Below are 17,159 nucleotides of genomic sequence, written 5' to 3' on the forward strand. Positions count from 1 at the left end.
CCCTAGCGTGTATTATAGCTATTGATTTTGTACAACTGGCTGACCACTTACTGACTTGACTCGATCAAATGATAGAGTTGCACTCAATGAAAGTTAAACGTCATACAGTTCTGTCACCGTTGTATTGCATTATATTGGAGCCCATACCGGGAGCAATATTAATAAAATTTATTGATTGTGGCAGAATTAGAGGTGTCAGAGATGGTTCAAAGTGCCTTCAGAAGTCTGGAGAAATATACGTAGCATCTTAGCGTGATACAGCATATGCGGAGTCCTCCGATATCAAATTAGGGGCCGGGCACTCGTCCTCGTGAAGATCGTGAAGATGCAACTGTAGGCTGGCCACTCGACAGCTTAGAAAGCCGAAATTCTAGATCACGTATAATGAAATATAGGACACAAAAATGAGTTCGCTTTAGCTAGGCACCGAATAATGAAGTTGTTTGAAACTAACTTAGCCGATGTTCAAAGGTAGTGTTCTCAAAAGCAAGCCAATTTAAAAAACACTGCTGTGCAAAACCAGGATATTTTAAATCAAAGCGCTGAATAAAACTAAAAATTGTTATTCCAAATAGAAGAAAAAACCTCACCGCAAACCAACTTATCAATTTACATGCTAAAAGCCATCTCCTTGTATAGGTGTCGTCAGAATCGTGATTGTTTTAGAATATAAGGGTAGTTTTAATCGATCTCTATATTGATTTTTCGTGACAAATACTAAAACAGATAGAATAAACTTAAAATTGTCGCTCTGGATAGCCGCGAGTAACTGGCAAAACAACAATAGTCTAAAATACGAATTTTGTTCTCCTAGAAAGACTAGCACTTACGGAGGTATAATATCATTTTAAAAAAAGCTTTTACTTGTGCTATACTAGCGTGTTTTACGTTTCGTTAGCGACATTATATACATTAGAAGTTATACTTGAGCGTTATATGGCATGTACTGTGCAGATCTTAGAAGCTGATTCTCTGTCGAGACTTTTTCAGATCTGAGCTGATGTGACCTACCACTATCATTTATATTAAGCTTAACGCTTAAGGGGTGCAGGATAAAATTGAAGCTTCGAAAAAACGACGATCTGCCGTTGAATCGCTGTTGTATACCACGATAGGGTAGGAGTAATGCAGGAAATTTAGAACCCCAAAGTATCCGATACTAACCCCAAAGTGCACACACAAGTCGATATAATCTTGTGTTAGTATCAATCTTATCGTTTGTGTCTAATATCTACATTAGCGCTGACGGTATTAGTTTGCGTGTTTTAGGTCTGGTACTTGAGCCGTTACTTAAGTGGTTGGCCCCTTTCCGCTGGAAACTAAGTGAGTTCCCAAACTCGAACCCAGACCACTACATGTTTCCAAGTTGAGCAAACACACATGCTTCTCAGCGGTTGTGGCCTGCTTTTAAAATCGCCCTTTTTAAACGCATTTCGTACGAAATTTGCTAAAAGTGTGTTTGCAGAAATTGGGGATAACATAGTAGGCATCTTTGTCCTTGTTAGTTCTCCTGATTAAACGCTAATTTCGTTTAACATGGACGTCTACATTTCTAGCGCTAGTGAACGGCAATCAATCGTTTAGCAACATGGTGACGATAGCAGCATCTACGTAGGTGCCATGTCACCACATTGTATAAATTTATAAACGAGGTCTATGTACAGGTGTACAAATCACACAAAAGCACACCAGTCGGAGTTATACAGCCAGGTCAATTCTACTTATCATTATTATTATCGTTAGTGAATTGTATACAATGTTATATTGTTGAGCATCTATTTAAATCATAGAGCAGCTGTGAACAAAAAGCAACACGTAAACCGACTATGAAAATGCAAGTCATCCGAATGGCGTCCGTTATGACCCGAACAAGTACCTGAGCAGATCGTTCGCCTACGTAAGAGCAGTCCCGCTATATACGGTTATATAGATTCTATATTTTCGCCTAGTATTTTCACCTATGTTATCGTATCAACATAATTGTCTAGTTACGTTTTTTAACCTGGAAATTTTGCCATGTTAGCACGAACATGAGTTTTACGTCGACACTACACTACACTACACTCGACGCAATCCCGTTGTCCTGCAATCAGTTGCATACGGACACCGACTTCACCGTTCGACTACGGCCCGTCAGTCTATTAATAGAGCCCTCACTATTTCTGTTGCACTTCAAAAATCGAATATCGTGATAATGAAATAAGTACAATTTTTGTAAGGGGCTTCCTAATCTTCGGGACACGTTGTGGTCTAGGTTCGAACCCATAGGGCATAGATGAACTTCGTTTCGTACTGGGAGCCAACCGTCCGATGGTATGCCTAACGACGCTACCGGGCGTAAAAGTCGAAATATAGATATCTGCGACCCTGTAAGTTAACTTGATTTCATAAATAAAGTAACAAAATTTTCACGAATGACGCGACGTCGCGCGTTTAAACGCTTACGGTAATGCGCAAATCTCGAGTATCAAAATTTCTATACACGTTTTAATTAGGGTTTTTTTTTTGCCTAATTCACTGCTGTTTTTGATACGTCTTGATTGGAATCTATCCACGATAATTAACGTATTCCTTAACCATCGTTTGAGATCGCGCAAATACCGACCAGTTGCAAAGGGGTCTACAGCCGATCATTGGGCTTTATTTCAAGTGTTTGGGTAATGATTGTTATGTCAGTATTATATCGCGTCGCTTAGGTGACCTCAACCGTAAATACACCTCAAGGATGAATGACCCTCCTATACAGTCGCCACGTAGTCTGCCTTTACACGGATTACAACTATAATATCTAATGAATTACTCACTGTAGAAGCTTTGTTTCGCATCTTCATCTAGGCATTCTTCGCATACTTCGTCAAATATACATGAGATTATTTTTACTATTCCGCTAGACATTGAACATGGCGCACTCGTCTATTGAACGGTAACGGAAGTTATTTCTTTAAATACAGGTATTTAAATTAAAATTACGCTTCGTTTGAACTGGCAACGGGCTGGGAAACGTTTTGTCTACTCGACACTCAGTAAGTATACATAGGTACTATGTTGAGAGAAAAAGCCATGCGAAAATAGAGTTCCATTTTTACCAGATTTAAGTTCCATTCGTTGCATATCAAATAGCAGATGAAGATCACCCTCCGCAAAGCGACCACACGTGATGTTTACGACCCGGCCGAGGCCATGTTCCGAAGCGCGCATCTTCGGCAATAATAAACGAGTCAGCTGGAAATGACCGACAAAGTTGACAGCCATCATCCGATCGACGCCGTCAGTGCTGAATTCCGGATCGCATAAAATCCCTACGGTCAAAAAACGAGGCAAGGAAAGAAACGGTCTTACACTGAAATTTTAACAGCATCGTCACTAACTAGCCATGTCGCAGGGATCAGGTTTAACTATCTCGTTAAGGCTTTTATTTAGGAAAATCGTTAGGTAAACGCTATATTTTCATCGTTCAAAGGTAGATGCATCAGTTGAGATAAAAATTGAAAAGAAAAGGTCTTATGTATGTATAGTGGATCGGATTAGATTAGACGAAGAAAATTGTCCACCCAGAACTATTTACATAATGTTTTTCTTTTCTTCTTTATTAAAACAAATCACTATAATTGTGTGTGTCTAGCTGGTGCTACCCGTTTTATTAAAAAATATGAAATATTACATTTAAGCGTTACATGTTGCATTGTGTATTAATACGGCGCGATTGAAAATTCCACGGTATACCGAAAGGTGCCCTCAATATCTTCATCAGCTTATAGCCTTTACTGAAGCAGAATGATTTAATAGATCTAGAAAGCAATCATAATCAGTAGGGCCGTCAGCATAACGTATTGAACGGAATAACAAAAAAAAAAAACTAGATTTTTCTGCTATGTGTGGTCGATACTGTTTTACTCATTAATTTAAACCGCTGACTTGTTTACTATATGATGTGTACTGAAAAATACTAAAATCTCGTTTTTTGTGTTAATCGATTTGTTTGTCTGACAGCGTGGAGCAAACTGAAAAACCTAGGGGGCGTTGAAGCGGCAATGTGTTAAGGCGGAAACTTTTTTCTAGAAGCCGCTTTTCGAATACGCGGTAAACACAACTAAGCCGTTTGAGCTTCGTTTAACAATATAAAGCTTTGCTGTGTGAGTGATTAAAACCGAAAACATATCGCCTATCTTTCCCATCGAATGCCTTATCTATGACTAGCTGATATATATGTAAAAATAAAACAACAAGTCAGGGCTTGTTTGCGTCAGGTGATCTATACAATTTTGTCACATTGTCACAACGGTAAAACATTATGCACAGTACCGAAACAACTCAATGGCGACAGGAGTCTAGAAGGGTAGCGGGTCTGAGGAACCCTATCTCTAAACAACAGATTAAACGTAATTTCAGAGTGCATTTCTCATGTTGATACCTTGACAAAGCCTTGGATAGTAGCGTAGTTTCAAGACAGAGACGGTCATCTGGTCGGGAGCAACTTGAAAATAACGCTGATAAAAACATCTGAACGTATTTCACAAAGCTTTCTTCGTTGTCGAGCTATTTAATTTATTCTATATACTTGAATAGAATGAAGACTGTAAAATTTTATTTGAATAGAACAACTTCCCTTGGCTTTCTTCACAGTAATTATTTGTTTCACCTACATTTTGGCCACTTCCTTGCATACGTCTGGCCCTGTTTCTCAAATGGCGACGCGGATAGTTTCTTTAAGTTTGTCCACTATATTTTTACGTACTTTAAAAAAAAGCACTTTCCGGTGCGGTACGTACACTGAAAGCATCATTAGCCGTTTTTTTTCTTCATATTCTAAACTCTGTTCGCTGCTTGGAGATGATCGTAAGCTATCTTAAACTTTTAATTATTAAACAAATTTGGAAGACATGTAGTTTTAGCACGACAACTTCTCTCCCTCTTCGTAGCTAATACAGTAGGAGATCGCCCGTAAATCTGACCCCCAGGCAGAGTAACCTCCAACGCCCCCTCATATCATGTGGCATAGCTCTGTTCGACCTTTCTTTATTGTAGTACTTAAAAAACAAATGTTTTATCATAGACGCTGGATAGCACTTTTCGCCGCTATTAAAGAAATGGGGCGGAAAAGTTGCCAAAGACTAAGCAAAGCAAATATGACGTAGCATGAATGATGCTCATCTTATATCGTAGAATGTAAGTAAAATTTAATAGTAATACATTTTGTTATAAAAAAAAAAATGATGCAAGTACACTAGGTTCTGTTTTTGTTGGCGTCATTTTGAGGTCTCTTCCGATAAGACGGCCGTCCCCGTATCAACCCTGGTTTTACGAGCTCAACGATATCGCACGCTATGTATACATGCGTAATTTTTTTCTGCTTGAGCCCTAAACCTGCAAGAATTGTGCAGACTTTGGAACGTGCCACTCCGATAGTATGTATCTTTGCCGTTCATACATTCATAGCTATTATATCAAGACGCTCACTTGGGCATAGAAACATAGCGACGCTTATCGTGGTAGTGTAGTAACTGCTTTTCATTTTCTATTCTACAATGCATAATTTACATTGTAGGGATGCTTATGGAGTATTTGCGCGTTTTATGTTTTCTTCAAGGGTGGAGAATCTGGAATTTCGCGATACGCTGCTATTTTCATTTCACTAAATAACCCATATAAATAATGTTTAAACTTGCTAAGGGACTTCAGATCGACCATTCAATGCATGCGAGTGATTTTCAAGAGTTTCCTAAGAAAAACCTGAAAACTATAGACAAAACTATTTTTCCTGTTTCTGTCTGTTGGGATGAGAGCCGACATAAGTTCGTGACCGAAGCGAAATCACCATTGTGAGGATGCTTAGTGGTTAATGTCTAGCAAGGTTGTTTAAACGTAAATTAGGTCTTACCTCTTGATCTGGTCGAAAATTACGAAGCGCTACAAAATCCGACTGTCTGAGTCAAGCAAAATAAGTACCCAATCTAATAAACAAAGCCGCCTCTCTGTAAATGCGCTGAGGTTGGACGAGCAGAAGGACAACTACTGAATTTCTCATAACCTTTTCCAAGGTCCATTAGAAGAACACGGCTGATGGTCGGTCGACACGGCCTCCGCTATCGTTATTTTACCAATAATCAGTTAACAACACCGCGGCAAAAGTTTGTCAAGTTCTATTATCAAATGGAATGCATGGTCAGCACCTCGTTTCGCCTGACAATTTATGGCCTCTGATGGTGCTTCCAACACGGAAGTGCTCCTGTGCTAATTACTGGGCCAGAGGTGTTCTCCTGCACCATAAAGTCCCCAACAAACGTGTCGCCCGGGCACACCTTGATCTAAACTTAGTTTCAGATTCGCAAATTCATAAGTCTCTCCCTAGTTTTGTGTCGTATTCAAGCGTCAAGCGTATCTACACACTATCGTAAAACGGCTTCGCTTCGTATTGTGAAAAGGTAAATTGTAGCAGCGAAAAATTTGTACGGTCGGTGTTGTTGACACCGGTTCATACCTTAAGGTTCTGCACATTATCCAACAATATACTCTACATAAAACTCTAAGTGTTAAACTCACAAGTTTCCGAAATAATCATGCCGTGCCGTCTGTTTTTCTCTTTAGCGTAGGTCCAGTCGCCCAATTATGAAATCTGTGACGCTGGAATTTCTCATTTGTTGCTTTGCTATTATCTTTCGGGCGCTCTGTCAAGGCTGAGATATTATAATAAGATCCTACACGAATTTTAGAACATTTTGATTAAAGCGCGACGTTCTGTTGTTTGCCGACGTGAGTCCGACGCGAACCTGTGTATTGTGCTTTGTGACGTGTTATATATATATATATATATAGCAAACAACAACAACAGACCGGGGTCTTTGCCCCGACAGCTATTAGAGCAACGGGAGAATGGATCCTAGTAAAAATTGAAAAAGAACCGAAGTAAAGACAGTTCTCAGGATGGCAACAGGTGGTGAATGCGCATGCAACAGTAATACTCGCACCTCTCGTTAGGTTTAAGGTATCTAATATAGAAGGATAGGAAATGGTGTCTCAGTGTTAAACACCTTCTGTTGAGTTGTAAGCGAATGTAAGGCTATGATAAGTAATGCACATCTTAAGAAGTGTTAGCATAAAGACCATTCAGCTGCAGCGGAAACCCGTTTCAGCTATTTTCTGAATAAACTGCCCCTGTAGAAACAACTATACAGGTATTTATAGGCATATATACGGGAGCCAATGAAAAGCGTACCGTATCCGTTGAGTCTTGATAGTATAAGCGAATTCTTCGAGTTAAGGAATTTTCTGTAATCCAGACTAACGAGAGAACCGTAAAGGTAAATATCTATCTAGAAACTGAATCTCAAGAAATATCATATTGGGTATCTTAGTGCGATAAAACAATAGAGTATACTAGCATTAAAAAAAAGACGAATAAAAACATGAATAAGATTAACTCTTATCTCATTAAGCTGTTGATCTAGTTGTTATATATGTGTTGGGCAAGTCCTGCTCCTCAAGCTTCTCTGAATTACGCTTTTTAGATGGCAACAATTTAGGCAAGGATGGTCTAACCTTGCCGAACTTCGGAGCCACATAGATAGATTAAATTAGACCTCCACTCGGAATTCTTCTTGTTACCCTTAAAATGCTCTTTTTTTTTCTAGAGAACTATTCGCTCTAGGCATCATTTTCAAACACAGAGTTGGGATGGCACCATACGCACTCACATAAGAACAGCGTTGCACGCTACAGAATTTTTCTTTATATTGACTTAGAACTAACATGCGGAAGAGATTATTGATAGTAGTGTGATTAACAGCGCGTTTCGTGGTTCAATACGTTGTCGTAAGAAGATCTTCGTGGTAAAATTCTTCACAATCCATCCTATTGTCCTATTTAAATAGAGGCTAGCCTATGATGTCTAATGAAAAACATTGATATTAGAACTAAACAGAGCTCATACGATAACGTTAACGAAAATCGCTTCTGCTCTAATGCGAATTTCGTCTAAATCTATTTTCAGGAAATCGACGATCACAGTTCCCACGCTTCTCTAAACTTTTCCGGCCCTCATGTGACCCTAAAATTCATTTCAATCGCTTAGTGTTTCCTCGAGAAGGCGTTTGCCTCCATACACGTCCACATTTAATATAATACCATTCTGCCCTTTAGTGCAATCAAGTATATAGAGAAAGCAATGTTGATTGGGCAGTGTCAACGACACCCTAGCGGTTGCCAGACAGACGGGCTGATTCAACAAACAGTAAAAATGAATCTGAACACTGATCCGGTGCGATAGGAGTTCGGTTGAGTCAGGGGAGCATATTCTCCAATAAGGTAATCGCTGCCAAGCAGCGGTTTTAGATGCGATAGGATCTAGCTGCCCAATTAACGTAGGCCGAACTTCACTAACTTCCGAGTGGAACTTACGGACAGGTAGCAAAACGCCTCAACCGTTGCCTATACGCGAACGGTTAGCTAGTTTAAGGTCGTAATGCAAAACATTGTAAATTACTGTTTTGCCATATGTACAAAGAGCTAGACTTTAGTAGTTTAATCATAAATACACGACGTCATGCATTCAAGCGTATAAGAAACTTTAACTAGATAAGTTGTAGAGACTATATATATATATATATATATATATATATATATATATAGAAGAACTGATAATGATAGAATAATTGGTTAAACCTCTTCGTCCCTTCACGTACTGCATGTTGAAGTACAAATTACTGAGGAACACATTCGTCTACTTAGAATAAAGCCTTCCCTTGGCTGATAGGGCTGCTGTAAGATGAATCAATTCTGTCGATTGTCGATCATCCTATTTCGGTCAGTAAGCAATACTAAAATGGAAGACAAACGCGTAGCCATTATAGGGTGACGTGTACGAAGAATGACGGTTTAAAAAATACGTTGAGCATCATGAAGCTTTATTGAGTACGTATGCTATTGCAGGCATGTCGATAATTGTTTCTGAATTTCGCTGGTTACCTGGGCGTTTTTTGCAGTACCCGATTTTTTCCAGTTTAGTAAACGCGAAAATGAAAAATTAGTTAACCTAGTACGACGTTCACAGAATGAAACTTCCATCGCTTTCCTTATTTCGAAAATGGTTGTGCAATATAATATAGTTTAGAATTATTTCGAAAGAAGAGGCAAAATTCCCTGTATAAATCTCTGCTTCGTTTACACCTAGTTGTACGTATGTAGATAGTTTCCCTTTTCAAAAAAACGTCATGTAAATAAATAAGTACACTTGACGAGCTCTCCCAACACAAAGCCATTTATTTCCACATGCTTCGTAAGATTCAATATATAAACATCGACGTTATCAAGGCCCATTTTATAGCTCTTAACGATGTTTTAATTGTGTATGAAAAAAATCCCATTCAAAAGTCAACCCTTTCGTATTTACATAACGCAATTTTGCTCCCTGTGAACCTGGCTTAAAATAAACCTGCTTGATTTGGGCGCCTTAATGAGCTTTACCCATAAGCGTATACAAAACATTGACCTCTGATTCTTGAAAGAGATAAAACAAACTAAAAGTGACCGGCCTAGAACGACCCGAGTATGGTTATGCATGGTAAAATGGAGAAAATAACAACATGGACACTCCATGCGTTTTGATCTGACTCTCATTTAATTCCTTTGAGAGCTCGCTCTCCGTCCTCTAATTGCCTCTTCCCTTTTACCCGGCTACCTACAAAGGCGAAATGAAAAGAAGTCTGCTGCGTTCTGACCGATCTTCTGGGGTATGTACGAAAGACTTACGACCGCAGTGCCTTCGAGGGAAAACTTCGGAGAAAAACCCAAGGGGGACATTCATGTAGATGCAGCGAGGCAGTAGAGACACATTGAATGCGTCACTTCCTTACAGTTTTTGCCTTAAGTTCGAAGTATTATGCTAAGTGAGTGGAAAAGGACGGTAACGAAGCAGAATCTCGAATGCGATTTAATCACGACTTCTGACGTACATATTGCTGATTTTATGAGTTATCTACGCACGTTTCTTCACTACGATTCTATTCGAATCAAAACGAGAATACCGAACGTGTGGCAACGTTACGAATTTATCTCCCTTTTAGTCGATGCGAAGCAACTGCATGCTAGGTACAGCCTTAATGAGCAAGCACCAAAATGTATTCCAATACTTCATCTACAACAAACGTAATTATCCAAAGCAACACAGAGATAGGTATAGGACATACCGAATAAAACCTACCCCAACGAGAAACACCTGTGAGAAACAACGCCGTGCCCAGATATGTTGGCTGAAGCGTTTGGTAAACAGCCCTGTCTGGTGTTATGCTTCGTTAACATAGCAAAGCGTATACGCACACAGCCTTGAGCAAGGGAGTGTTGCATGGTGGTGTGGATAGCAGAGTAGTAACGGGCAAATAGGACACCTAATTTTGTTTACTTAAACACAGGCAAATCTTCCGATGAAAAGCTTTGAAACTTATTCAACTCCACTTAATCCAATGGTACGCGTCTGTCAGCTGCATATGACCTGACACGTGTCATTTAATGTCGCATAGGACTGCTTATTTTTTCAGGTCCAGCTATCGGTGAGTAGGTTCATGACAGTACGAACGCCATCAAACATCTCGTATTGAACGACAATAAAAGCAACAAGCTTAACAGTTAAGTAGATTGCCGCGTATAAGAGCTGTCCTTCTGTCCTTTGACGGAAAAATTGCTGCCTGATTGCTTCAGGTGAAGTACCTTAACGCAGTCATCAATGTGTGATAACTATGTAATAAAATTATTAAAGACTTACAAAACGACCAATAGAGTCACGTCATGAACCTACATACCCGCTGCACTTAAGTCGTAGCGCTTATATGATATAATATATAGATATAATTCTCGGATTTTCTTATGATAAAGTCTAGTCGGGAAGAGACCTAGTGAGAAGAACTAGGAAATACGTCAGCTAAACCCAAGATTAGCGTACGTAGACATAAGCATCGAAAGTGTTAAACGAAAACATTAACAAATGCTGAACTGGAAATGTTAACCAGCCATATCAATAAAATCAAAATTAGCAACTAAGGTAATAAAGAGCGATGGTTGGCGCGATGAGTGATAGCCGATTCCGTGGTAGAAAGCGAGCTGATTCTGTTCCGTGGCAGTAATCATTCTTTAGGGTTACATGTTCATGAACGAAAAGGGACAATAGTACTAGCTTTGAAATTATACATTCAGGGTTGATGAAAATCCCGTTTTTTGCCTAACATGCTAACATAATCGGCTTACAGATCGAATCAGACAGACATCGCTACGTTCTTTAATTAACTTCGTATAATATCGTTGTAATGTGGTCAGAGATACTAAAAAGTTCAACTTGATGTTCCAGCACGATTTTTGCACACAGAAATCAATTTCTTTTTAAGAAAATGATCCATGCATTTATATCTACCAAACAAAAGTCTTTAAGTACCTATTAAGTTACGTTTTTTCATACGTGCTAAACATATTGTGTTATCTAATTGACTATGCAGAAGCTTCTCTCAGAAGAGCTGAAATGCAACAGATATGAACCCTAATTGTACATAGGACAGATATCAGTTTGTATTAGGGAAAATAAATACTTGTAAACGTGACGGAACACGATAGGGTTATAGTTCAGTGGAAACGGTGCATATTTTGAAAGACTGCCTCAGTAAACAGAATATAATAGTGATCATTTTGCATCAGTAAACTCGACCCTAGTTTCTGCATACGGGCCTAGAACATTGTCACGTATTATATTATTAAGTTAATTAGGATGGTTCAGACTGCTCTAAGGCTTTGTGTGACTTTCAAATATTACTTTGTTAGGATTTAACTCGTATAGGGCTTAACTCATTGCTTTTTTTTCTTTCTCTTTTTAACCGAAACACTGGACAGAAAACTGTTTACAAATATTAAACGATTCAAATAGCCACTTGATTAGTTTACCTGCATTGTTTACGAGGCAGTCAATACGATTCTCTGTTCGGACAATCTCGCTCGCAAAATGCTGCACGAAGTTGATGTCATCCAGATGCCTGGTACAAAGAACGGAGATAGTTACTTTCAATTATGTCTGGTAACTTTAACATAAATTAGGCTAACATATAGGATGACTAACTAATTTCAAGTTTCAGTCCCTAGCCCAGCTTGCACTGCTGAAATACTAATTCAAGTGTGCTTTTGCACAGTTGCTAGTCAAAATAGGTCCGGAGATAGCCATAAGGACTTGCTTTGGAAGGGCCTGAATGAGCTGGTACAAATAAGCGTACGCATCGAAACAATAAACAATGTTAAACGCAAATTTGATCACCCACGCAGGCCATCTTAGCAGCAGGACCGTGTGGACAGTAGGATCGAATCCTCACTGTTGTTTTCTGTCGACATAAAAGTCCATTCCAATTATATTTAACGAAAAAAAAACAAAAAAACAACCCTGCTTCCCTTAAAGATGTGAATCTGATCGGTTAGACAATTGCCTAAATACACTGAGTAAAATGTACTTATCTTGGTTACAATTAATTTAGTGAGAATTGAATACAACTAGGAGCATCTGATTAAGAGCATAATTACGTTCGAGTTTTATCGTTAAGAGGGGGTTACCCGAAAAATGTGTTCACAGTTCGAATGATTCATTTTCCATCCCTATATAATGCCATGGATTTTTCACAATTGGGCCTTTCTTTTTTTCCATATTTCACCTTTGGCATCGTCTCTGTTCTATGAGTTATACGAAACGTCTTCCTGCAACCGGTTTGTGTATAAGAGTTTTTTTATAAAATTACTCTTACGGCGTCTCTTACGGCACGACGATAGTGTTCAGGTGTTCCTTCCTGTGGGACATAAAACAGGCCATCTTATTTTCCGAATGCGGATTCCCGCAGTAAATTCATTAGGCACCATTCATTGTACCCTCAAAAAACAATAGTTTATTCAATCATTTTTTTAAAATGCCACACCACGCTCCACCCCCGGCCGTACACGAACATGGTATTTTACATCAAATCAGGAAGCAAAATGATGTGGATTAATTGTGCTATTTAATTTTGTCGCTAATTTTCCCATTTTTACATTTTTCCAAGCACTGTTTTCTTCGGTCTGCATTGAAATTATTGACGATGATTTAAAATGCGATGGGCACTTTACGTTTATGATCATAATGTCGTTTGCTATAATTTTTCATGCTTTTAGATCTCCAGTTGTCTATGAACGTCCTGAACGGTCCTATCCATCTCAAACTAAGTTTTTATCCCGTTAATTATTAGTCACGTCGATGAGTTCAACTGAAAATCCCTGGGATACTATCTGTGAACTTCCGCTGCATTTTTGTATTCAATAGAATTTTAAGTAAACAGTTCCTTCAGTAGAACCTCAGTTCTTGTTATTAATAGTAAAATGTAACGATCGGCCGCATATGGCACTACGTCTAATAGATGTATAGACGTACGACAGAACACCAAAGAGCATAAAAACAATTGAAATGCTATCTTCGATGTTTCGACATTCCGTTTCCTAGTCACTTTTGCAGTGGTACTGAAGTCCTTGCCGTATGGCGATGAACAGGCCTAAGACCTTCGGTTATTATATGAACGTACTAGTTGTAAAAAAAATCGCACCTTAAGAATACACTTAGTAAGGAATATATGATTTCGACAAAATCTAAATAACGACTTTGCCATTGCTAAATATCACCATTAGAGAATCGAAGGTTCTATAGAAAGACTATATGAATGGTAGGGCATACTGGCAATAGCTCAGCGATGGCCGAAACCACACATTCATCACTATGGGCCGTTCGTGAGTAATAGGGTCGAACGGTCGTTTGCCAGTCAATGGCTCAGGAAAGCAGGTTAATTCGCCATGAATTTACAGCGACATTCAACTATACTGAGCAATCCAGATCATTTCTGCACTGGGTGCCCAGCAGACGTCTATAGCTCGTTGATAGAAGGAAACCGCTCATAAACAATTTCTCGCTGTAGAATTCGGGCGCGTCGAACTATAAAACAGCGACCTGAGTGACTGGGCAATTAAATTAAACGGCCCAGGGATAATGGTTCAGATTTTTATCTGTTTAAATACAGATACACGATTATTGAATATTTCACAAGAATATTTTATAGGATACGTTCGATAATAACGTTCCGGGTAGAAAATCCGATATTTTATGTTTTTTTTTTTGAAATCGCCAAATATTCGGATTCAAGACCAAGGCAACTTTCAAAAGTCGAGATACAAACACATGCGACGAAAAGGCAAACTTCTAATTTGTTTATATTTACTTGGTGCAATAAATGCTTGGCCGTTTTTAATACCCCTCAATTCACTTTGGCCGTTCTACAAATGGACTGAGACTGGTTCTCGAGGATATCGAAAATCTATGGTTCCTCAAGAGCAATCTTCCGTTTTTAAAAAAGCCCTTTTTTGGTGCTCACTAGTTGAATGTAGGTCGAATGCTGAAACATTTAGAGGCAAAGCAATGCGAACATTTTATTTATTAGTTATTAATTAGTTATTTTAAATAGAACGACAAGGCCAGCTATCGCACCTCGCTAACGACCTATATGCGTAAAACAACTTTAGCTGATGCAATCTAGCTTGATACGACTAAGATGAACACCATCGTACGAGATTTACAAGAAAATGCTTTTATTTCCTTTGTGTTGCTTATGCCCAGTCAGAAGAAACGGCCCAGTGGCTGGTGGGTATGACGTTCCTTGTGGAACTTCCAGTTGAAAGCTGGTGCTTTTTCAAATAGCATATGTTCCTAACAGCAGTTTTACGTCTCGTACGACTGTTTTAATTAAGCGTCATTTCATGTGGCTCCCGGTGGCACCTTTCGGCACGAAACTATATGTATCTACGCCCAGCTTCAAACACACACAACTTCACGCTTGCCTAAGTTTGCAAGGCAAACACGTTTCCGGCGCATCAGCACGCAGACAAGATGAATCATTCTGTCCTCGTACGAGTTGCCACTATCTCAAGTACGGCTTTCCCTAACCACAACAATGTCATCAATGCGAGAAAGAAACTATCGGCGATGACGTGACTTTGTTTTTCCTCAACAGACAAGTTGAACAAGAGCCCTTAGAAGCCGATACTTTAAATAAAAGCTCCTTCTTTTGATTGAAAAACTTTTGATTGCTTACCTGCTGGCCTCGCCGTGGCTGCTGCCCCATATTGCCATTCGACCTAAAAATGGTTGCATCAAACGACAGCTCGCTACTATCAAAGGGGGCCCGCTCATTAAAGCTGTCCAATTTCTTTCTTGACGACTATGTTGCAACATGGAAACGCTATACACGGACGGCCCTCTCCACTTCTTCCGTTTGCCCTAGTCTTAAGTTTGATCTTTTTTCGACAAGTTTCAGCCAGTACGATCTAGCTGTCTCGTTGTTACCCCTGAGCGGCAAAGGCGAGCATTGACACAAATTGCTGCCATAAATTCGAGCCACTGGTTATGTGTTTAGTACGAAGAACCTGACGGTTTGGTGAAGCTGTTTCAACCCGCGTTCAACGTCGGTGGCTATTGACCTGTTATAGACAAACTGCCAAATTACAGAAAGAAATATTTCTTGTCGGTGTGAAACTTTCCACGCACGCATATGCTGCTTACCTGTTGATTGTGATGACGCGGGCCCCGTGCTTCACCAAAGTTTCCGTCAGATGCAAGCCAAGTCCGCTTGAAGCGCCTGAAAAAGGCTCATCCAACAACAAACATAAAACGAAGAACGACGATGTTAATATACGAAAAAAGATAGCAAGAACAGTACGACTAACAGAAATAACAACAACAAGACGCTTTTTGTTATGTCTCTCTTTTTTAAGAAGTTTTGTTTATTGAAGTATGCTTATCCGCTGTTGTTCATCCGGTTTGTCTCTGCTAGCCAAGTTGGCCTAGTTCGGCTCGTTGCATACAACAAAGTTTGGCAACAGGGGAACATAGCGAGTAAAACTATTTTTGGCGAGTAAAACTTAGTAATAATAATCTTACAAGCCGTAGACAATGACGCTACAGAATGAGTTGGTTCATAGAGGTAATGTCCGACCCGTTCCAGATTGGTTAAACATTTCCAACCCTTTGCCGACGAGTGCTATTCTAAGGTTTTTGGATAGGTAGTTGTATTCCGATCACTACAAGCTGTAACAAATGCAGTGTGGCTAACGTTATCGACTGGAGCCGAATGGGGCCTGAAAGGCGTTGCCCAAAATGGCTACGGGAAGAGTTCCGTACCGTTGTAACCCTGATATTGCCTGCCAATACAGGCGAAATTGAAAAATCGAATAATGGTTTTGGCTCCTGACTTGTTGTGCGATTGCCGTGGTTGTATGCGTGGATGTGCTACTGACGAACCGTTTAGTGCATCAAACACCCAAGCAGAACATGCTAACGGATACCTTATACGTACCCTATACGTTTCAGTAAACGTATCCGTATGTAAATCGGTGCCGTTTACTACCTGCAAACGATTCTTCTAAGTGACGCCGATCGACAATAAGCGTGTGCGGTAAGAGTGTGTTAGAAACATGCAGCACGGTAAAGCAGTGGATATATGCGATGACACCCAAACTAGCGCAGAGAAATACCACTAGACAGTTATTTTGTAGCTATACGGATATCGTAAAGATATGTGAATTATGGGAAACTATATTAGCGCACCGTGTAAATTTGTGTGATTTATAATAAATCCAGTGATATCATAATAGGATTGTATTATCAAAAAGTCATATAAACTAAGTAAATGTGAAGGACGGAACTCAGTGCAGTGAAGTAAAGTAAGTGAAATTCGTACGGTAGGTATAAAAAAAAAAAACAGGTATTTCTAAACTAAAAAATAAGACAGAAAAGACAGTGATCAGGCACGCTGAAAATAATCTGTGCAAATAACCTACCATTCATTGAGGTTCAGTTGCAGGTTTTTGTCATCATAAATGCAGAAATTTCATTTAATAGCAAAAACTGGACGGTAGCAGAACCCTTTATGTAATGCTTCTTTGCCACCTCATGATATTACTTTTCGAGCGAACAACATAAACGTGACGACGATGGTTCAAATAGGATCTACTCTGCCTCCTGTCCACCTGCCCGCCTGTCCACCTTTACAGATGGTCTATGGGCTAACGCCAACCTTTCAATATTCAAACCTGATGGAGTTTACCAACCCTGGGAAATACACCGCGACAAAGAT

General features: G+C 39.5%; 1 protein-coding gene across 6 annotated transcripts in view; it reads right to left on the reverse strand.

The window, feature by feature from the left end:
• LOC111254819 (retinol dehydrogenase 14-like) overlaps positions 1–17,159 on the reverse strand; it is a 71,500-nt gene that overhangs the window by 31,107 nt on the left and 23,234 nt on the right. For all 6 annotated transcript variants that reach the window (XM_022816068.2, XM_086974527.1, XM_086974528.1 and 3 more), the window contains 3 exons: positions 15,587–15,662; positions 11,917–12,005; positions 3,087–3,299 (listed from right to left, as the gene is read on the reverse strand). In XM_022816068.2, coding sequence (XP_022671803.1) covers positions 3,087–3,299; positions 11,917–12,005; positions 15,587–15,662 — 378 coding nt within the window. The remainder of the gene's footprint in view (positions 1–3,086; positions 3,300–11,916; positions 12,006–15,586; positions 15,663–17,159) is intronic.

Source organism: Varroa destructor, unplaced genomic scaffold (genome assembly GCF_002443255.2).
Source record: "Varroa destructor unplaced genomic scaffold, Vdes_3.0 BEIS01000007.1, whole genome shotgun sequence".
Lineage (NCBI taxonomy): Eukaryota > Metazoa > Arthropoda > Arachnida > Mesostigmata > Varroidae > Varroa > Varroa destructor.